The sequence below is a fragment of the Pongo pygmaeus genome, chromosome 1 (genome assembly GCF_028885625.2).
Source record: "Pongo pygmaeus isolate AG05252 chromosome 1, NHGRI_mPonPyg2-v2.0_pri, whole genome shotgun sequence".
NCBI lineage: Eukaryota > Metazoa > Chordata > Mammalia > Primates > Hominidae > Pongo > Pongo pygmaeus.
Window position 1 is genome coordinate 162,563,600 of NC_072373.2, and position 23,001 is coordinate 162,586,600.

The window sequence follows — 23,001 nt, forward strand, 5'->3', positions numbered from 1 at the left end:
GCCTGGTGAACATGGTGAAACCCCATCTCTACTAAAAATACAAAAATTAGCCAGGCTTGGAAGCACATGCCCGTAGTCCCATCTACTCAGGAGGCTGAGGCAGGACAATCACTTGAACCTGGGAGGCGGAGGTTGCAGTGAGCCAAGATCACGCCATTGCACTCCAGCCTGCCGACAGAGTGAGACTTCGTCTCGAATGAACGAATGGAATTGACAGTGCATGCTCTTCTGTAACTTCTTTTTTGTTCAATATAATATCTGAGAGATTCACCTGTGTTGTATCAGCAGTTCATTCCTTCCTGCATTTCTACCACTGTATCCTCCAGTTCTGGTTTATCAGCTCCTCTTTTGACCAATTTCTGAGCACAGTCCTGAGCTCAACCCCTTCTGCCCTCTCAGTTACCTTCTTTGCGCATCTTCACTTTACCTAGTTTCTCAACACTCCTCCTCTGTTTCTGGAAATGCTCCAATGCCAACCATCTCTAAAACAACCCTCCTGCCCCTAAAAGTTTCTATGCAATTCCTCGTCTTGACTACACTGCCAAATTTTTCTAAATATTCCTTTGTAGTCACTGCCTGGTCCCTGAATTAATAGTTCTGTGTTCAGCCCCTTATCATTTGACCTCCATTCCCTTCAAGCTGTGGAAACTACTCAGCAGTCCCCAGTAACTCCCAGTCATCTGTGAGCTGTTCTTGCCCTCTACTTCCTTTTATCCCGTAAAGTGACTAATAACTCCTCCCCCTGGTTTTGTGAATAACAATTACTAGGTGTTTTTCTTTTCTTAATCATGAAAGTATCACATGTGGTTAAAGAGCATAGAATCAGGAGCCAGGCTGCCGGGATTAGAGTGCTGACTCCTCCATTAACCTTCTTTCTGACCTTGGCCCTGTTCTAAGTGGCTGCCTCTCTCAGTTCCCTTAATTCTAAACTAGGAAGAACAATAGGAATAACCTCATAGCATTGTTTTGAAAATTAAGTTAATATCTGTAAAGCCCTTAGAACAATGCTTGGCAAGTGTAAGTGCTATGTAAGTATTAACTATTAATTCCAAAAAATGAAAAACTCAACGACTACCAGAGTACATAGAAAACAACACTAAAAATCCCCTAAAATTCATACAACCTGGCAATAGGTACATCTTGAAGTACATTCTTTTAATATGTTTTCTGGGTATAATATGTTTTTAACTAAACGTATTTATACAGCATTAACTTGCCTTTCCTCCCTAACACTCCCTCTCTTTCCCTGCCTTTTGTGAGGATGTTGCCCTGTCCAGGGTGGCTTCCCTCAGCCTGTCTCTGCTCCTTTGAAACTGCCCTACTATCCCCATCCAAGTGAGAAAGGCTCAAAGCCATCCTCTGCACTTTTCTTCATGCACCCCTCGGAAATCAACAGCCATTTCTGGGCTGTCACTCCCGTTCAGCCCCAAGAATGGAGTCTTATTCATTCTTACATTTTCACAGCTCTCACATCCAGCTTTTAACAAATTTTTTGCATTGTAATTGCTTCCATCTGTTTGAAATCTCATGCACTAACTTCTAATAATAATGATGTGTGATAGATGAACACTGGGTGGTTTCTATGTGCTGGCTTTTTTCCATATTATTTAATCATTACAGTCCTGTGAGATAGGCACTCTTGTTATCCTGTTTTACAGATAGAGAATCTGAGGGTTCAGGGAGGTGATTTGTTCAATATTATACAACATTAAGTGGCAGAATCCCGATTGAACCCAGTTCCATCTGACCCCAAGCCCTGACCATGTTGCCTGCTCCTGAACCTTGTATGGAAATAGTCTACTTTGTCTTTCACTGTCTCCCATTTCTGTTCCACCCTGCATAGGAGGTTGCTCAATCATTTTCCCCACAGTGTTCCCTTATGCCTGCTTTTTCTGCTCAGAAACCTTTGGTGGCTCCCATTCCACATGAGAAAGTCAACTTTAATCTGCTCTCTACCACTCCCGTCAGTAACTGTTTTGAAATTCTCCCCACCCCCACCTGTGAAGTTCCTACCCTTCAAGGATTGACTCGTTTAAGACCTCTCTCCTCCATCTGTCTTCTGGCTGCTCAAGTCCTCACTGACCATCCTTTCTCTAAGCACCTACTGCTTGCCTTTGGCATGTTTTACTGACCCACTTACATTCCTTATTTATGTGCAGGACTCAGTCCATCATGCTGGAGTCGTAAGCCCTTTAACCACCAGCCCAGTCGCCCACATTCATTGTTTGTCGGTGAAGCCCAGCCCCAGCTGGTGACTGCAAATGTCAGCAAGCTGCACACACTCTTCTCTGTCCTTTCTCAGCCTTTTTCTCTCCTGAATCCATTTCTCCTGCCCCTTCAAGAAGCTGACACAACTCAACGCAGAGGAGTGGCTCCCTAGGAATTTAATTTCTCTTCTCCTAAAATGGATGCAGCAGCATGTGCCTGTTGCCTCATTTTCAACCCTCCCATCAGGTGTTTGGGTTCTTCGGTTTCTGTTTTTTAAGTACCTTCTAAGGAAGTGGGTGAGCTCCTGTTTGCTTAGCAATATTAGAAAGCATGCCGTCTTCTTAATGTGGGTCAGATGCTAGGGCTTTAAAACTAGAATCATAAATATCTCTGTTGTTCTTTCTGTGTTCTTCTGCTTTGTCAGCCCACCAAGAACTGGGGGTAGATTAGCTACATTGTGGGCAATATCCAGGGTAAAGGGTTCCATTTCAGACAACCTCCAGCCCTGCTCAGCCAGGGGAGCAGGGAGCAGGAATGCTGATGGGAAGGATTCCCAGTTGGTCACATAGGTAGTTACAAGTTGTCTGGGTTTAGGTATCAAAAGGGCCACAGACCACTTCATCACAGATAAGAGGTAGCCCTCAATCAGGGAATTTGAAATATTCTGCCTCCTTTCTTAGGCAGATTGATATTATGTTCCTTACCAGGAATAACCTCCTTAGGATGTAGGGTCCATCTGTGTATTCCCCATTCTCAGCTTAGTCCTAGGATAATGCTAAGAATATGGATCAATCTTGGCTTAAATAGACTGATGCTAATTTACTTGATAGCTGGATCATCCTTCTGTTGAAAAGCTCTATCTAGAAATTACCTCCTTCTAGTGGGGTGGTTCTTAAGCTTTAGGGAGCATCAAAATCATTCATAAAGATTGTTAAAACAGACTGCCAGGCCCACTCCCAGAGTTTCTGATTCAGTAGATCTGGGATGAGGTTTGTGGATTTGCATTTCTAAGGGGCTCCCAGGCAGTGCTCATGCTGCTGGCTGGTGTGACCAGCGTTTAGAACCACAAGCTGTAGCGGACTTCCTTGCTGGAGTCACTCCACTCTGGGGCTCCTTCCTTCACACATGCCTAGCACCTTGGAGTACTGTGAACCTGTGTCCTGGATATATTCTTAAGTTGTTTGGAAATATTCTCTCACTTCATACAGTATTGTTTGCCCCTAAAAGCAATGAGTTCTTTTAGGGCAGGAATTTTTTTCTTCTGCTTCCCTGATCATTCCCACTTCCTCTCACGGCAGGAGGCCTGCCGTGTGGAGCATCAGGCTTCATGTCAGCCCTGGAGCTTATTAACTAGGTATCCCTGAGAGCTTCACTTGGAAAATGGGTTAATAAAACTAACTTTACCATGGTCTTAAGAATATATTATTAATCAAAATAAAAACAAGGTTCAGAGCAATGTGTATAATATGCTCCCGTTTCTATTTTTAAAGACAGATATAAGCGTAATCATGTCTATATATGCATGGGATGTCAGAAGGAAACATGAAAAGCTGATAACAGTTGTTGCCTGGGAAAGCCAGGAGTACCAGGAGACCTAGTTTTTGTCATATAACCTTTTAGACTGTTTAAATTATTTGCTCATGCGTATATTCTTTTAAAATTTGAAAACTAGTTAATGAATAATAGTAATGCCTTTATCAGGGATGTTGTGAAGAGTAAATAAAATAATTTTATCTAAAGCCCTTAACACAGTGCCTGGCACAGAAAAAGCACTCTAAATGTCAGCTTTTGTTTTCAATATTAAATAATTGCTGAATTTATCCATCCATCTATTCATTTATGGATAAGCACATGAGATATCTGGCTCTCCTAAGCCAGCCATGCAGATATCAGCAAATGTTTTGTCAGCCTGTCTTGCTATACTAGGTAGAGAGTAAAACTTGTTTGTAAACGTTGTTCTTAGTGTTGACTGTAAACACATGTCTGTGTGTTACTGGATTCTGGTCCAGCAGAGCACAGAAGGGGCTAAGTTCCACTCCTTCATGGGTCCCCATCCAAGGGCTACTCCCCATGGGCCCGCCTTCACCAGCTGAAAACTTATTTGGGGCACAGTATGAGGGTGCATGGTCTCTTGGAATCTTGGTGCCACACAAGTGGCCATCTCATGCTGGAGGTGAAAGTTCAGAGCAGCAGCAACTGGCCCTAATAAAGTGCATGGAAACATCAGAAGCTCCACCCAGGCTTCTCAGAGCCGTGTGGGCCACCAAGCAAGTGAGCATCTGTGAGCTCAGAACAGTCAGTATTTCACGGGATACTTGTAGGAAGGAGCAGCAAGGTGTATCCTGTTTCTAAGAAAACAAACACTGGGCATGCAAACACCCAGGGTGTGAGACTCAGGCTGGCTGATGTGTTGGTTGCTACATTGCATGTCTTAATCTAATCCAGTTTTAATTGAGGCCTCATTCTCCACATTAGTCAATATGAGAGAGACGATGGCATGAGATAACTCAGCTGTCTGGTTAGGGCATGGCTTTAAAGTCAGATATCTGGGTTGAAATCTTCCTTCTGCCATGTAATAGCTATATGATCTTGGACAAATTATGTAACTGTCCTGAGCATTTGGTCGCAGTAGGTATGATAAACCCAACCTCCTATAGTTGCAGAAAATATCTATCCAATGAACTAATATCTGCATGGAGTACTTGACACGGTAGCTGGCATATAGTAATGAATAAGTGTAGTTGCTATATTATTACCGAGCCAACAGTGGGAAGACAATATTTATACACAGTAGACACTAAATAACATACAATTAACCATTGAAATAAATGGTGTTATAGACCTTTTTGAAAGCTTGATGGTAGCTATAAATCTTGTCCTCCGGAAAACAAAAAAAAAGCAAAACGTAAACACACACACCAAATTTTGCATACAGTTTCAGGGCATTAGTGCACAACTCCCCATGTCCACCTTTTGCATTCATGACCCACCCTTAGGAGTCCTTGAACCCATAAGATATAAGCATGTAGCAGGAATTCATGAAGGGAATTAATTACTGTAAACAAAATTGATTAGGGAGACAGACCTTCCTTGGAAGAGTTGATGTGAACTAGGGCCTACAAAAGGAGAATTTAAATAGGTAAAGAGAAGAAGACAGAGAATTGGAGTGGAGGCTCGCAGGTGAGACTTTAAACACAGCCCATGAAGCCAGGAAATGGGGTGACACTCCCCTGACACTATGACAGTATAGCAGTAGAGGTTGTGCGCCGGGCCTCTGGAATCAGCCTGCCTGGTCTCAAATCCCAACCAAGCAGCTTGCTAGCTGTTTGACACAAGACACATATTTAACCTCTTTGTGCCTCAGTTTCTTCATTTGTAAAATGGGCATGAAAATAGAGCCTACCTCACAGGGCCATTTGAGGATTCAGTAGGATAATGTATTGACATTGATGGGCATATAGTAAGCTCTGTGTAGAAATTAGCTGCTTTATTATTAGGATTTTTATTATGGTGGCAAAAACATTAGAGAGGATCTTGAATATGAAGCCAGGCCCTTTGGACTTTTCCTGGGGGGTCCTGGGAAAGCCAGAGAGGACCAAACTGAAAGGGGTACTATATCATATGAGCATAGTGGTCAGGGTAGATCAGATTGAAGAAGGATTAGGGGCAGGAGTGCTGTTACAAGGCTCAGGCAATAGCCCTGACCTGAGCTGCAGAAAGCCAAGACTCAGGTAAAATAGAAGCCAGGAGAATGGGGAAAGTTAAAATGGGTTGGGGGCGGGGGTGGGTTGTCAAAGTGGAGAACTCAAGAAGATTTTCAGAGTCCAGAGTTTCAGGTCACACTGTCTAATAAGGCAGCCACTATCATGTCCAAATTGAGATGTGCTGCAAGTATAGAATATTTATCAGGTCTCACAGGTTTAGTACAAAAAACATTTCAATAATATTTACAATGATTACATGTCAGTTTTTTCATATTGGGCTAAATAAAATTAATTTCACTTTTTTTTAATATGGCTACTAAAGAATTTTAAATCACATACGTGGCTCACATTTTTATAGGACAAAGATGGTCTGAGGAGTTAGAAGGAGGGCAGAAGCAAAAGGAGGCCTCTGTGACCAGGACAGTGGTGGTCAGGTTGGGGATAGACAGTGGTGTTTCATTGGGTTTTACCTGTGTTGTGTTTGAAGCAACTGTGGACCATTCAAGCTTAAAATTAAACAGGCTGTCATTTACACATTGGAATTCAGGTGAAGGGTCAGGGCTGCATGTGAAGTGGGTTGGTCATAGCTGAAGTCATAGGGTGGAAAGAGCATCATCTGCATTTCCTGAGGACCAGTGCGTGTCAGGCACGTGCTGAGCAACTCATATGTGCTCTCTCAGTTCATCCTGTAACAACTCTTTAAGGTAAGTACTATTGTTATTCCTTCCCATTTTACAAATGAGCAAATGAGGCCCAGAGAAGTACAGCAACTTGGCGTAATAAGTGATGAGCCGGGATTTGAATTTATCTGGCTGTAAAAGCACATGTTCACTGTGCTAGAGTTCCAGCCCCTGAGAATACCTACTCAGGAGAAGGAGCGAGAGCTGTACCAAAGGAATATCACTGGACAGTGCAAGAACAGGAGAGTCTAGCATCACTGACACCAGGGAGGAGATGCTTTTCAGAAAGCAATGGCTGTTACAAACTCAGGCTTTTGTAGCAAAGAAGTATGTTAAATGGTAAGAAAAATTTCAGTCTGAAGAACACTTAATCCTGTAGGTTAAGGTAATTAAAAGAAGTTAGAATTTTTACTTATTCAGAGCTTTGAAAAGTTAAGCACAGAAAAAAAGTAGTGTCCTACTTTTTTTAGAGTCTTACTTTGTCGCCCAGGCCGGAGTGCAATGGTGCAATCTTGAGTCACTGCAACCTCTGCCTCCTGAGTTCAAGGGATTCTCCTGCCTCGGCCTCCCCAGTAGCTGGGACTATAGGTGTGCACCACCACGCCCGGCTGATTTTTCTTTTTTTAGTAGAGACAGGGTTTGGCCATGTTGGGCAGACTGGTCTCAACTCCTGACCTCAAGTGATCTGCCTGCCTCGGCCTCCCACAGTGCTGGGATTACAGGCATGAGCCACCATACCCGGCTGAGTAGTGTCCTTTTAAATTGACATTTTTTAATCCCCAGGCAGGAATAAATATGGGGAGGATCAAGATGTGGAGACTCTGATCATACCATAAGCCATTTCTTCAGAGGACTTATATCAGAATCATCTAGGAGGCCTTTGAATACAGATCTGTGGGCCCTTCTCCAGCCCTACTGAATCAGATTTTCTTAAACAAGTGCCCCAGGTGTTCTAGACACACAGTGAAGTGAGGAACTCGCTGCCCAGACTCTGCAGCTCACTCTCCTCTGGATTTATTGCCGAGGATTGGCTCATTCTCATGGATCCTTGCCAACTTCTCTCAGGCACAGGAGAATCATCTTGTGTCTTTAGCAATATTCCTATGTAGAATCTGGGACAGTCGTTCTTATGAATAAGAACAATTGATTCTCCTTCGCTTGGGTCTTCTGTCAAAGCCACTTAGCTTCACACTTCCTACTGACTTTGCTGCGGGGATAACCTGTCTGAATGAAGAGTAACCCCTGAATGGAGGCCATGTCTTCTTTATTCAGTGCTTCTGGCTGATACTTGCCTCTCCTTTCTCCCAACCCCTTCCTTGTATTCTTGCTGTTCAGAGGCAGGCAGCAAAGGGTGGTAAGTAAGACCGTGATCTTGAGAGCCAGGTAGCCCTGAGTCTCAACTCTGCCGTGTAAATCTGTGTGATCTTGGGCAAGAATTTTTTAACCTCTCTCTGCTTCATCTGTCAAACAGAAATAATAGAAGGATTCATCTCTTAGAGTTGTTGACAGACTTAAATGCAGTGCTGCATGGAATTTACTTACCTGGCACAGACTCGGCAGTCAGTAAATGGTGGTAATTGTCAAAATTAATCATTATAACTTACTATCTTTATTGTTATTATTCAGGGACATGTACCCTGGATGGCAGATAAAATCAACTAGTGAAAGACACCAGATAGGGACCTCAAAAGGATTTCCAAATCTGAAAGCCTGCTGTTTTTACAGAATGAGCTCTGTTGAGGTTTTCAGAGAGAGGTGTTCTCATTCTTTCTCATTCTGATTCTGAAACTATGTAAACTACTCTTTGTAAAGCTCTAGACACTCTGCCTTCCCCACCCCAAACCACATTTCCCACCTCTCTGTGCAGCCCCTCCTCATCTCTCCCTCTCATTTGCCTTGCCTGTAAGCCAGCAACATGTTCTCTTTTGCTCTTTGCTCTCATAACTATGCCAGACCAGGGCAGCACTTGCAGCTGACCACAGGTTCAAGCACCCTGGCCTCATAACCTGCAACTTTGGGGAGAAAGAGAAAGAATTTTATGTCTTAACTCCTTCCTTCCTTCAAGTTTTAGAGTTTGGGATGTCCAGCAATGATGGTGTGGTAATAATAATAGCTAATATTTATAAGTTATTTGCAGTTTACAAAGCAGCAGATTAACAATTGTCAATCAGCCAAGGTTCAGTCACAGCAAACAGAAGGTGATCTTGGCAAAGTTAGCAGAATGAGCTTCAATACAGAGAATTAGGTGCTTGCACAATCATTGGAAGGGCTGGAGGAGCAGGCCCATGATACTGCCCCCAGGAACAACTCCCAGACACCACTGCAGAACTGGCCACGGGTACCCAGTGGGGAGTAGAGAATCAAGAGGCTGCTGCAGCCATGCAGCTTCTCAGTCCTGTGTTGCTAGTGACTGAACATTATGATGCCTCCACTTGCCCTAAGAGCAGCTTGCCCACCACCCTGCTTGTCAGCAGAAATAACCCAAGCATCAAGAAACTGGCCTCCTCACTTCTACCTGCCAGATTGCTCCTAAACGCATTGAATTGGCAGAGACTGCGTCATCTGGAGCCCTAACATCAAGAAAACCTGGGTGTGATAGTGTGCTAGGAATGCCATAACAAACTGCCACAGACCAGGGGGCTTAACCAACAGAAATGAATTTTCTCACATTTCTGGAAGCTAGAAGTCTGAGATCAAGACATTGGCAGGGTTGGCCTCTTCCGAGGCCTCACTCTTGGCTTTTATTAGTAGATGGTCGAGGCCAGGCACGGTGGCTCACGCCTGTAATCCCAACACTTTGAGAGGATGAGGCAGGTGGATCACGAGGTCAGGAGTTGAAGACCAGCCTGGCCAACATGGTGAAACCCCGTCTCTACTAAAAATACAAAAATTAGCCAGGTGTGGTGGCGGGCGCCTGTAATCCCAGCTACTCAGGAGGCTGAGGCAGGAGAACCGCTTGAAATAGGTGGAGGTTGCAGTGAGCCGAGATCACGCCGCTGCACTTGAGCCTGGGCGACAAGAGCGGAACTCCGTCTCAAAAACAAACAAACAAAAAAAAGATGGTCGTTTTCTCCCTCTGCATTCACATGGTCTTCTCTCTGTCCCTATCTATGTCCAAATTTCTCGTTCTCATAAGGATGCCAGTCATTTTGGATTAAGGTCCACTTATGACCTCGTTTTAAATTGATTGCCTCCTTAAAAGACCTTGTCTCTGAGTACAGTCATGTTCTGAATTACTGGGGGTTAGGATATATATACTGGGGGTTAGGATTTCAACATATAACTTTTGGAGGACACAATTCAGCCCATCCCACTGAAAGATGTAGTTTTCCACTTTCCAGCCCCGCAGCCCAGGGAGGCATGCTAGGAGGAGGGTAGAACTGCTGCCTGGCTCCAGTCCATTGAGGAATGCAAAGTGCTGGGTGTACTTCACACAGTGTATAAGAGGATGCAGGTACTAAACACTCAGAAACCAAGTATCCTTTGTGTTTATTACACTCACATACTTATTTTTTCTGATGCTCCTTAACAGTTCTTTGAGATAGGAAAGTATTGTTATCCCCATTTTTCCAGTGAGAAAGCTGAGGCTTAAATAGGTTATCAGTCCTCTCCCGAGGCCTTAGATCTGGGAAGTGGCAGGGCGGGAGTGAGCCCAGATGCCCCCGGCGAATCCCCGAATGTGTCCCTGGAACTAAATATCCAAGGCATAGTGTAAAGGCAGTGCCACAAGTTCAAATAGAGGGCCTGGCAGGTGTACCAGCAAGTGCTTGAAGGGGCAGCTGCTGCTCAGATCCAGCCCAGTTTTATAGGAGTTTCTGATTTTTCCAGAAGTCTTCCTTTTAAAGTGAAATCTCTCCATTTTTCAAATGTTGACATTCAATTTAAAGTTAAAACACACACACATACAATTGAGTTAACACTGTATGGGGCCCAACCAAACATATCTGCAGCCTGGATTTAGCCTGCAGGCTTTGATATAAATAAGAACTGCTCATGAAAATAGAGGAACTATTCTTAAGGACCTAACTCTGCCTTCTCACTAAGGCCACATTAGAAAGCTGTTGCTACCTGGTCACATTACCTTGAAATTCTTCTGTTGCTTCCCGAATCTTTCATTTCCCACCAAGCACATGTTTTTCATCTTGTTAGTGAGCCTAGGGGCCAGCATTTAGTAAACATTTGTTTGTGCAAGGGAAGGTGCTTCTGTTTCTCCCCTGACAACCCTATGAGGTCTGCATTGTAGTCCCTTTTTTACAGAAGAAGAGGCAGATAAAGAGCTAGAGAAAGACATTGAAAGTTGAAGGCAAGACCAGAGAGTAAGTGGAAGCCAGTGGCTTTTTTTTTTTTCTTTTAACCTGCTCTTTTATTACAGCCACAGGGGCGTGTTTGCTTATGAAAGTTGGCTTCACTCCAGTGATTCAATTACTGGCCAGGCCATAATGACTTGTGATTCAGACCCTGGGGCTTCCTGGTGCCTTCCTCCCAGAGCGTGCTCTGTGACACTCTTTCCATCCCCACCCTGCTTTCCCTGCTTCAGGCCCCTCTTGACAAAGATGAAAATACCCGTATTTCCCTAATGGACCATCGTGTTCCTAGGAATTTCTAGGAACCTGAGAATTCAGATGAAACACAACATTAAAACCAATGCGAAGTATTTGAGTAGCTGAATACTACATGTGTTTATTCAAATCTGTTACCCATATGCAAAAATGAAAGCAAGGCTGCAGAAGTGATAGCCAGAGTTTTGTCAGACTGGTAGTCTGCACAGGCATGCACAGGCCTTGGCCCTTCTGGGTGGGATAGAATACTTGGTGGTTCAGGATCTGCGGAAGCTAACTTCGGTCCTTGTCTAGGAGCCAGAACATTCTTATTTAGCTTGCATACATGAGAAGGGAGGTGTTACACAAACACAAGGCAATCAGCAAGCCCCCTACTTTAGGTCACCACATGTCAGTCACCCCTGATTAAGAACCACATAGTGGGCCAGGCGTGGTGGCTCATGCCTGTAATCCCAGCACTTTGGGAGGCCAAGGCGGGAGGATGACCAGAGGTCAGGAGTCCGAGACCAGCCTGGTCAACGTGGTAAAACCCCATCTCTACTAAAAATACAAAAATTAGCCAGGCTTGGTGGCAGGTGCCTGACTCTGTCTCAAAAAAAGAGGAAAAAAAAAAAAAAAGAACCACATGGTGGAGCATTCAGTGATGCCCTGAGTGTTTATGAATCAAACTAATTGGAATTAATCCTTTCCTTGGCGCAGTGGGAAGGGTGGCTTCTAGAGTGAAAAGGCTTACGAACTGGGTTAACTTTTTTTTTTTAATGGGGGTCTCGCTCTGTTGCCCAGGCTGGGGTGCAATGGTATGATCACAGCTCACTGCAGCCCCAACCTCCTGGGCTCAAACGATTCTCCCACTTCAGTCTCCTGAGTAGCTGGGACTACAGATATGTGCCACCACTCCTGGCAAATATTTTTGTTATTATTTGTAGAGACAAGTTTTTACTATGTTCCCAGGCTGGTCTCAAACTCTTGGACTCAAGCATTCCGCTCACCTTGGCCTCCCAAAGCGCTGGGATTACAGGTGTGAGCCCTTGCGCCCAGCCTGGGTTAACTTTTGAAGCAAGATTTTCTAACTTTGATTGCCTCATCTAATAAGAAACCTTTCAGAATTACAGTGAGGCTTCATGGAATAATGCATATGCAAGCAACGTGTGTGCTCACGTGTGTATTCCATACAAATATCAGGTATTGTTTGCCTTGGAAGCTATTCTTGGTGTAAGAATAAAGCAAGCCTTTTTTCTACCTAGTAGAACAAACAAACAGCCAGACATCCTCACCACTGAGGGAAGACCAAAGAAAACCCTCCAAAGGCACAGAGATATTTGGAGATATTTGTTTCCCCAGGCTTTCTATCTTGTTCTGCACAGCCCAGCTGTTGAGGAGCTGCAGAGCAGCTGCAAGTCAGAAGGAAGTCCTTAGCTAGACCTCCAGCTCCTGTAAACGCCTCTGCCTCTCAGGGATCACACAGTGGCCCTCTTTGTGCAGCCATGTGGCAACTCAGCAAACCAGAGGCTCCTTAACTTGAAACGGTCTAATTTTGGTCTGCTTTCTCCATAGGAAGAATGTTATGATCAGAAACTATCTTCCTTTCCAGTGGCCCAGTGTACAGCTTTTTCTAAGAATGACCATGAAGGGGTTCAGGAAATGCCACCCAAAATATAACACTTTGGTGTGCTGATTACTTTGAACTGAGGATACTTGGGGAACAGCAGATGTAGGCAGAGGCATTCTCTGAGCTCCCCTTATCGGCCTAAAGACAGATCCTCCAAAAGGAACTCAGTTGTCACAAATATTCTCCCGGAAATCTTATCAACTGGGAAAGATTAACTCGGATCCCAAGAGGGGAGACTGGAGGTGATACCACACCCAGACAGACTGTCACCTCTTCTTCCGAGGGCTGCTATGAAACAACTTGTATTAACTGAGAATTTCTGTGTGCATGAGAAAACCACCTTTCTTCACCATTTATCTCTTCCCCTTACCTCCCATAACTCATGTTGCCACCACGCCCCAGAAACCCTGAACCCCCATTCTTTTCTGTAGCTCAGGATCATATGTGAGCTTTCATCATCTGACCACTTTGAGTCTCATATTTGTGGCACTCCTGTGTGTACATACATAATTAAATACAGTTTTCCTGCTGTCAACCTGTTTATATGTCAGGTTAATTTGTAGCCCAGCCATAGAACTGAGAAAGGTAGAGAGAAGTCATTTTTCATTCCCCTGCAATCACAGTTACCCCCTTTTAATCGACTTCCCAAAGCAATTGCTATACAATATTCATAGAAAGTTGTTTGTGTTTAATAAATCTATGAAAGTGTAAAAATTACCTGTCTCCTAAACTTTAATTTGTATTCTGGGTGAGGCTCTCCATGTTTGTACCAGCAGATGGGAAGGGACTTTCAGAAGAGAACTTGAGTTAGGAGCCTGAGAGGGGTAGCAGAGCAGGAGGAGGGGCTAGGCTACGCCTGAAGCAGAAGGGGGTGTCTAATGGCTTATTTAACGTTGCCTCTGTGAGGGCAGGAGCTGTATGCCTGTCCTACCCATTTATTCTCAACATATTGTACCTAGTAGCAGTAGTACTCAATTAAAAATGTGTTGCATGGACTTTGTCAAGCCTGGGACCAGCAGGAATACCCCATTGGAAGGGAGCAGGGAGCCTCTGAGTGACAAGGTTGGAGAAAGCCCTCTGAAGAAGCAGGTCTGAACGCAGATATCAGAATGAGGGAAAGCTGCAAGAAGCCTGAGCTGGCAAGCGTGAATCATGAATTGCTGGCTGTTTTTAGTCTTGACTATAATAATAGTCAGGAAGTAACAAAGACCTTCATGTACTAAATGCTGAGTGTCTCGCCAACTTTAGAGGGACCTACCCGAGCATTTTATAAATATTAATAGAGTCTGACTGTAGACTGCTTGCCAATGGCCATGCCGGGTGGGAGCAATTACTGGTCCAGTCCTGATATGTGTGAACTGTTCTGCAGTTACCGGAAAACTTGCTCAGGCCTTGGAAACTTTATGCCCTGGAGATTGGGAAGAAGAGAATGCTTGACCTTATCCTCATGCAAAGGGAACATTTAGAAAGTCCTTAGGGTGCAACATGGAAACCACAGGTCACTGAGAAAGGGTGTCATGTTCGCATTCTGGAGTCTGGGGGCCTCAGAACCAGCACCAGTTGGAAGGGGAGCCCAGTTTTACTTGCTGCAGGGAAATATATATATATATATATATCTCCAACTTGCTGTGAGTCAGAGCACTGCACAGTGTTCTGGGTGAGGTTGCCTACTTCCTCAGTTGCATATCAGAGGCTCTGTTAGTAAGTGCTGGCCTGGAAGCACAGAAAGGGATTGGGCCAGGCCGCTGGGTGTGAGCAGAATCCAAGAGACCCTAGGCCTCTCTTTTGGGTGGGGCAGGGATGACTGAGGAATCTGAGGAAGAGGTAGCTACTCTGGGAATGTGCTGAAATGAGCTTGTCCAAGGCTTAGCACAAGGCAAGGCCACCCTTCCCTGCCACATGCTTCATCCTCCTAGTTTTCTGTACTGCTAGAGCTTCCTTATTCCTAGGGAAATCCTCTGATGGCTGTCACTAGTCTTTGCATTGGGCTCTGACACTAGTGGCGCAAATTGCCCAGGGACTCTAAAAAGGGCTGGTCCCCATAGCCCCACCCAGACCCGCTCAATCAAAACCCTTGAGGCTCATTGACCAGTTGTTGGGGAGGTGCAGAACAAACAGGTAAACAGGGAATTGCAATTCACTGTGCTGTATGTGACCCCCAAGGATAAAAATACTAGCAGCTGCAGTTTGTGGAATGCCTTGGTCCTATGCAAAACACTTAATGTGCAACAGTAAATTGAATCCCCCCAAAAAATCCTTTGGAATGTGAAGGTTGCTTATTAGGCTGATTTCAAAATTTTGCACACAGTTAAAAGCACAATTTTATTTGTGCATTTGACCTGAAACTTCCTCTGACCACAGAGGCTACAAGCCCTACCCAAGTCCTAGAACTCAGCCTTTGGGAATATTCTAAGTCTGGTAGAACTCAGTGTGGAGCACCGTGGTGCCCAGATGATGGATGCCCTGGAGTCTGGGTTGCTAGTGTTTTTTTTTTTTTTTTTGCAGCTTTGTCTGGTCTCAGCCTTTATGGCAGAATTACATTATTCAGCTGTAGCCTCTCCAAAAGGTTGAGTCAGCCTGGGTTTGCTGCTGGCGCCACGGAGCCCTAAGACTTTGCTGAGCCCTCACATAGTGCCGGGGAGGCACACCTACTGTCCACCTGCTCCCATGAGTCATAAAACTGCCACACTGCTGCCAGGCCTGCCAGCCCTGCGTTTTCCTCCAGTTGCCACCCTGAGGAGAATGAACTTAGCCGTATAGGTCAGGGCACCAGGCAGCACTTTTCCCCCAGCCTGCCTTCCTCTTGAAATGTGCTATTGGACAACCGGTTTGTAAAGCAAGGGCCAGGATGTTTCTGTTTCCATTGCTTTACACCAGGTGGCTAAGGAGAGAGGGCAGCAGGGCAGCCTAGAGGCCAACAGCTCAGGCTAGAGAGGAGAATCAATCCACGAACATATGATGGAGTAACAGGATTAGCAAGTGCCCAGACCATCACGATGAGACCAGGGAGAGGTCAAAGGAGGGAATAATAACATTTTATTAATTATTTCAGACTGTAGGCTACTCATGTATCCCACTTGACATTTACCGTGGATCTATCACGGAGAGTCTCCACTGAAAGTTTTCACTCTTTGATGAATATAGACTTACTTATGTGCCTAACACTTTCAAAACGATTCTACATCATGATAATATCTAAAAATAAGCACCCTTTATTCAAAGTTCTCTAGAGGAGCTCTCTTCTCATTTTCTGTTGCCAGGACTTTGATCAGCCTACTAGTTGGGGGCAAGAGCCCAAAAGAAATGAAATCAAACCTTCTGTGAAAGTAGGTAGCAGTAATATTAAACTGACATGTAATGTGCCTCCCATAGCAAATGCTCACTTTTGCCACAGGTCCCCTAACTGCTACAAGTGTTTGCATATTTGTTTCCTCTTAGGAAATCCTAGAAAAGTCTAGTTTTATGTTATATGTTGGGGTGCATCGATTAAACTGCTAGTGCTGGGTTTCTGCAAACTAAAGATTTATGTAGGTGCTCAAATGGATGACAAACTTAGATACCTAGGTCACCACTCAGATTTCTAAGGGGCGTTTTAGTAACTGCCTCCAAGAAGCTGTGATGACTAGGAAAATCCATCTATTTCCCTTGAAGTTGAACATATTATTTCTACTTTAATAACATCTACATATTAAACATGAATGTTTAAATAACTTAAAGATGCCTGTTACTTCTCTTTAAAAAAAAATCTCCTCAGATTTCAGGTAAAAACAATAATTGAAGATGTCCAGCAAAACAGCAAGCACCAACAATATAGCCCAGGCAAGGAGAACTGTGCAGCAGTTAAGATTAGAAGCCTCCATTGAAAGAATAAAGGTAAGAAGCCCCAACTGGATAACATATGCTTTCTGCTCAGTTCCCCCTGCTCCTTGAGGGCTGGACCACTTGTCAGAGAAGATAATACCATTTCATTCCACTTGCTTCCAGGATTTTTCCAGAACAGGCTGAGAGTCTCAAAATCCTAACTTTCATTTTCCTATGTAGCATGGGCCTCACTTCAAAAGTGTCTGCATTAGCCTCTCTGTTTGTAAAACTCTGGACAGGATTTCCTGAGGACCTGTCTCCCCTGAATGAACGTGGTCAAGTCCGTTGATCCCTGTGTTCTAAAGTGGGACAGGGGTTCCAAGGAGACTTCATAAACACCCTAGTCATTCCTCTGGAATTTAAGTGTTCTAGAATTATCAGTGCAGCTGAGGCAGCTTCGCATAACAAGTCAGCAGTCTAGGTTTCCTTTTTAGGGAAATGAAGCTTTTAAATGTGTTTGGCCCTCAGTGACCACTTTCTGTGCCCAAAGTAATAATGCCGGCTTTAGTTGAGATCCCATAGAGAAACTGGAATGCATTTCTTAGATCACCTGACTTCGAAGTCTTTTCCCCTAAATCCCAAGAGAGAACTAGGCAGTGAGTGCCCTTGGAATGTTATGACCAGTTCTTCCTTGAAACTGAAGCAGTTGGCCGGGCGCGGTGGCTCACGCCTGTAATCCCAGCACTTTGGGAGGCCGAGGCGGGCGGATCACCTGAGGTTGGGAATTCGAGACCAGCCTGACCAACATGGAGAAATCCCTGTCTCTACTAAAAATACAAAATTAGCCAGGCATGGTGGCGTGCGCACGCCTATAATCCCAGCTACTGGGAAGGCTGAGGCAGGAGAATTGTTTGAATCTGGGAGGCAGAGGTTGCGGGTGAGCCAAGAGCGCGCCATTGCACTCCAGCCTGGGCAACAAGAACGAAACTTCGTCTCAAAAAAAAAAAAGAAAAGAAAAGAAAAAAGAAAAAGAAACTGAAGCAATCACTTGATCCATTCCTCTGGGCCTGGAGATAGTCACCTGTCTTCCCAGCATGAGGCTATCTGGGCTGTGCTAGACAGGGCTCAGCTGCCCCATTGCTCTTTGCTTAGGGCAAAGAGATCCTATTCTGTAGGATCTCGCTCCCAGACTTCTGAAACAGAGCATGATATTTTCCGTGTTTAATTCATGCCGGAGTAAGGTACTGCCTCTTCCCGTGCTGGTTTCGTCTCTCTTTTTACTTCCACAAGCCCAATCTCTAACAGTAAATCTTGAAGCTCCACAACTTGGCTCCAGAGTTTTGGCTCCAAGCCCATCGTTCAGTTCTTAAAGTCTGTTGTGCATTCCAATCTGTTTTTTCTGGGTAGAATTTAAGATACAACCTTCCCTTGATTCACATATGCTTTTTCTTACCTGGCCCCTAATTTTTTATTTTGAGACATTTCAAACCTGCTGAAGAGTTGTAATAACAAACATTTATAAACCGTTTACCAGGATTCACCAGTTGTTAACATTTGACCACATGTACTTGCTTGCATTGTCTCTCTCCCTCCTTCTGTCTGTACACACATACACACAAAACATATATAATGTCTTCTTTAAACCCTTGAAAGTTATTTGCAGTTCAGGATTATCTAATAAGAATACCTAACACACAGTCCATTTTTGAAGAATCCAGGCCACTTATTTTGCAGAATCACCCTCACTTCGGGTGTGATGGTTCGCTGATTGGACTCCAGTTCAATGTTGGACAGGAATGCCAGCTCATTAGCTGGTGGTGTGTCCTCAGCACTCCCATGAAGGGATACGTGGTGCCAGTTTGTCTGATCATTGTTAAGTTGCTTGGTTAAGAAAGACCTTACCTGCCAAATTGCACCATTTTAAAGGTACCATTTCCTTTTTTTACCTGACAAGAATCTGAGAGTGGTGCTTTAAGACTCTGATTATCTTGTTCAAATCAGTCTTCCATTCAATAGCCTAGCATTCAAATACACTCTGAAAGTGTGCAAGTAAAATATTTTCTTTCTTGTTTGTTTGATTTGTCATTTGTCTCCATGTCAGGTTTCGAAGGCATCAGCGGACCTCATGTCCTACTGTGAGGAACATGCCAGGAGTGACCCTTTGCTGATAGGAATACCAACTTCAGAAAACCCTTTCAAGGATAAAAAAACTTGCATCATCTTATAGTGGAATAGAGAAACAGCTCCTCGCCTCTTCCCAACAAAGCAAATTATGAGCAGCTCCTTGAAGAGATTTACCTTCAGCTTATTTGGTAACCACTGCTAATAACTAAAATGTTCTCAACTTGGAATAATGGACTCTGAAGTCTCTATTTTCTAAGTTGTCCTTTCTCTTAAAATACCCTTTACTGATTTAATACAGAATAACAATCTTATTTTCCACTTGGTAACTATGGCTTTATGTTGGGTTACTGTTTAAGGAAAGTTGATCTGGGCCTTTTTAAAAACATAATTATATACTTTAGAAATACAAGGGATTCCGATATGTCAGGACCTAAATTGCCTAAGCACCTGTCAAATTAAAATGCCAAAATTCATTGAAATCCTAAAGCCTTGATATTATATTCTTTATAAGGCGTGTGCCAGCCTGTATAGTATATAAGGAAGAGCAGTGTTTTGTGTATATATATGCCTTTGTGTATACACTTATCAAAGCTATTTTCTTATGAAAACGTCCCTCTCTCCATACCATGTTTCTTGGTTCCAGAAGTTATACCTTTATTTTGAGCTGTGTATAGGTAGAATAAAAAATTCCTTTCATGTCATTATTGTACAAAAAGTAAAGAGTATCCTAAAGATTGTATTCATTGTAATCAACTAATGCAATCATCTCTCCTCTCTTGAAATCTTGCTGGACCTCTTAGGCTACAGTAAACTGCACCAAACTAAACTGACAGTCCTTCGATAATATGAGACATTAATTTACAAGGACCCTTTAGGGCTTCAATGATGCTGAGTCTGGAAAAGGGGAGGAGACCCTTGGGAGGATCCCAAGCAGCTGTGCTCCCAGGGCTCATGTTCTCTACTGGATTAGGGATAGGCACCTCTGAAATCTCCACCCTGATGATTGGAATGAAACGGAGTGAACATGAGCCCAGCTGAGAGAGGAGCAGGAATGTATGAAAACCAGCTGCTCTGCTTGTCCCAGCTTTGTGATTGAACCCTCTGTCTTGCTCTCTCTGCCTTCCCTGTATCTTTCCTCTCTTACCAGAGCATCTGTTTGCAGAGGTTTCCCCAGCCACAGGTATGTGGAACACGGTGAGGAAAAAAAAAAATTAAAAAAAAAATGCAAAGCTGTCAGGATGCTTAAGCTCTTTTCAGATATCTGCAGTTTCATCCCTACCTTGTTCACATACCATCCAAGAGGCACATAGGCTACCCAAGAGAGCCTTGGATTCAGTCGTACACTCCTTGGGCCCAAGGGCTTCAGCAACTGGATATGGGGTTCCTTGATTTTCCTCTGGGCCCAAATATAGCCCTCACACCCTTGAAATTTCCGGGTATGGGGGTAGCCCCAAAAGGAGGAATCTCCTATGGCCAATAAGGTATCTTGACTTTATCAAAGTAGAAGAGAGGGTCACTTCGGGGTCAAATCATACACAAAGCCTTTGATGTTTTAATTCATCTTCAGTTCATTAAAAGTAACTACTAAGGAAAGGTTGAAAACTTCCTCTCAAAAAGGAATCAACCCCAGAAGTAATTATTTATAATGATTTTCCCAAATTTTGTACAATCTGTCCTGGAAAGCAAACCCCTTTTAAAATCTAATGTCTGGGCTTTGAGTATTAGCTCATTTAGGGTGGACAAATGCATTACTTTTTTAAACTGCTCACATTTATTCAGTATTTCTCCAAGTTGCTACCTACTCAGCCTTATGAATGCCCCTCGCTTTTCTAAGACCATGTGAAAATCACGGCACTGCCCTTAGCCTTGTGTCATCTGCTTTTTCGTTCTGTGATATCCCCAATCAATTATAGGTACCTGTTTAGGAGAGAGAAAGATTTTACCTCTCAAAGGGTGAGATTTGAAATTTACACTAAAAAGACAACTTTACATTTAATGCTTCACTTAATGAGACATTCTTTTTTTTATAAGTCTATTTTTCTACTCAGTTTCAGAACACTAATCTGATTTTCACTCTGATTTTTAACGTTTCTTTAAATATTTATAATGTAGCTTCTTTCAAAATATTTTCATGAAAAATTACTTTTATTATACCATTATGTGCACGTTATCGGTAGCAGGCATAGTGTATTATTTAGTACTGAAACATGCTCTTTTACCTAACAGTAAACAAGTATATTTTGATATATATCTGTTAATGTGCTTATAGTGGTAAGAAATGGACTTGAGGTCCCAGGAGATTTCATTTTATTCGCCCTGGTCAGATACAATAGAGGCTATGAGTATAAATATGTAACTTCCTAACCAGGTGTAGGGCATGTTCATGAATATCAAATCTTTTGATGCTGGACCCAAGAGGGGAAAAATTGTAGCTAAATGTTGATTTACTTATAACTAGACGTCTATGTGAGAAAATATATGCATACATATATATGATATGCAGAAGTCACTTTTATTTATCAGGCTTTATTCTCCTTACAAAACCACAGTTTAACTGTCTGCAGCAGTTGGTTTATGTTAATGACAGACAAATACCCAGTGTTTGTTATTTTTTCCAACTACCACTGTAATGATAAACTTTCTCACGTATATACATGCAACTTCTTGGCTTCATTTCCATGAAGCTATTTCAATATATTCAGTATACTTTGTCCTTAATGCTGCTTCTGTTAACAGTGATCTCTTTCTTTTTTTCATTCTTATATCTTCATTAGTTCATCATAAATCTGTCCAGTTGAGGCCTCAGGACCATGGCAAGATTTCATGACTCCGAAGTATTTTACAGAAACATTTTTTAAATAAGGGAAATATTTTATAATACCAGATGGTTCACAAGTGATGGGTCATAGCTAGTTTTTTTTTTCTTCTAAAAAATGTCAGGTTTTTAAAATCACTTACCTTATTAAAATGAAAAGTGCCATACTTAGCTTTTAAAGGAAAGACCTGACTTGCTTTGTCTCTATTTAGACTGTTTTTGTACTTTACTAATCTTTAAACTATCAGGAAAAAAACCAAAACTTTATACCAATGATTTAGTAATTTTGAGGCATAGGGTAGCTTACGTAGTGGAGGATGTGCCAAATATTCTCTTCAAATGCCACCTTCTCAATCAATTTATAACTAAAATAGTGTTATCTGACTAATTCCTCTGAATTTTGATGTAAAATCTGTATAGGCCCCCAAAATGATTATAGTACATGCCAGTCATTTCTCAGTGAAATAAATATAATACCAGAGTACATTATGGGTTTTATTGCTTTCTTTTATGGTAGACCTGTTTATGGGGAAAAAAATACATCAAATCAAATAGAATCTTATATCTGTATGTTAAAATAGAGCACTTACCTGAAGTCAGTGGCCTGGATCGTAGCCCTGGATCATTTCCCAGTCTGTCCTGTGCTGTGTGACCTTGGACAAGGCGCTTCATCTCTCTGGGCCTCTATTTCTCCATTTGTAAAACAAGTGGCTGCAGTAGATGATGGCTGAGAGACTTTCCTGTTCCCAGATGCCTTGGTCCAAAGACCCCACCCCTCTGCTGGTCCTGCCAACGTGTTGGTGCTATAAGCTGCTTCAGATATAAAATTGGCTTATCTATAATGTTTGTTCATTTAATAGCTTCTAAAAGGCCTTTTTGTTATACAGTGCTTGTTTTCTAGTTTTATGGACTTGGTTACTGTAATAATGTCTTGTTTTTAGCCATGTAACTACAAACAGATATTCTCTTGATGTCTTAGTAAATTTGCATTTGATATATCATTGATGAGATTTTGTTGTTATGTAGTATTCTTTGGCTGCTCATCTGTCCAGCATCTTATTAACCATAATACTGTGATCATTATTTGGAAATATGTCCTATGGAAAGAATAAAAGCATTTACTTCACAGCTAGCATGTTCACAGATTTGAAAGAAGTTTCATTAAAAGCACCATTGCTTTCTTTACTGCGTCAGTGCCTCATTGTATCATCCTACTTGTGTTTTGCTCAATAAATGAATAAAAGACCATTTCTCTTCCCCTTTCCCTTCCTTCACTCAGTTAACATTTTCTGAGCACCTCCTGAGAGCAAGCTGCTGAGAGTCAGGCTCCCATGACACCCAAGTGAATAAGACTTACACCAGCCCATGTCACAGTCTGAGCAAGGAGGGTGGGAATGACAGATATGTAAACTAATCATCGTAGTATCATGTGGCAAGTGCCATAACTCAGGTGAACACAAATTTCCTCTGGGCTGTGAGAGCCCAGAGGAAAGAGGGACTA

The 23,001-nt window shown here is 43.0% G+C and overlaps 1 protein-coding gene across 6 annotated transcripts in view; it reads left to right on the plus strand.

Annotated features, from left to right (window-relative positions):
- Window positions 1-22,681, plus strand: part of GNG12 (G protein subunit gamma 12) — a 130,952-nt gene extending 108,271 nt beyond the window's left edge. For all 6 annotated transcript variants that reach the window (XM_063654290.1, XM_054483375.2, XM_063654292.1 and 3 more), the window contains 2 exons: window positions 16,515-16,633; window positions 18,663-22,681. In XM_063654290.1, the coding sequence (XP_063510360.1) occupies window positions 16,541-16,633; window positions 18,663-18,788 (219 nt within the window). In that variant the 5' untranslated portion in view covers window positions 16,515-16,540 and the 3' untranslated portion in view covers window positions 18,789-22,681. The remainder of the gene's footprint in view (window positions 1-16,514; window positions 16,634-18,662) is intronic.
- The last annotated feature ends 320 nt before the right edge of the window (window positions 22,682-23,001 follow it).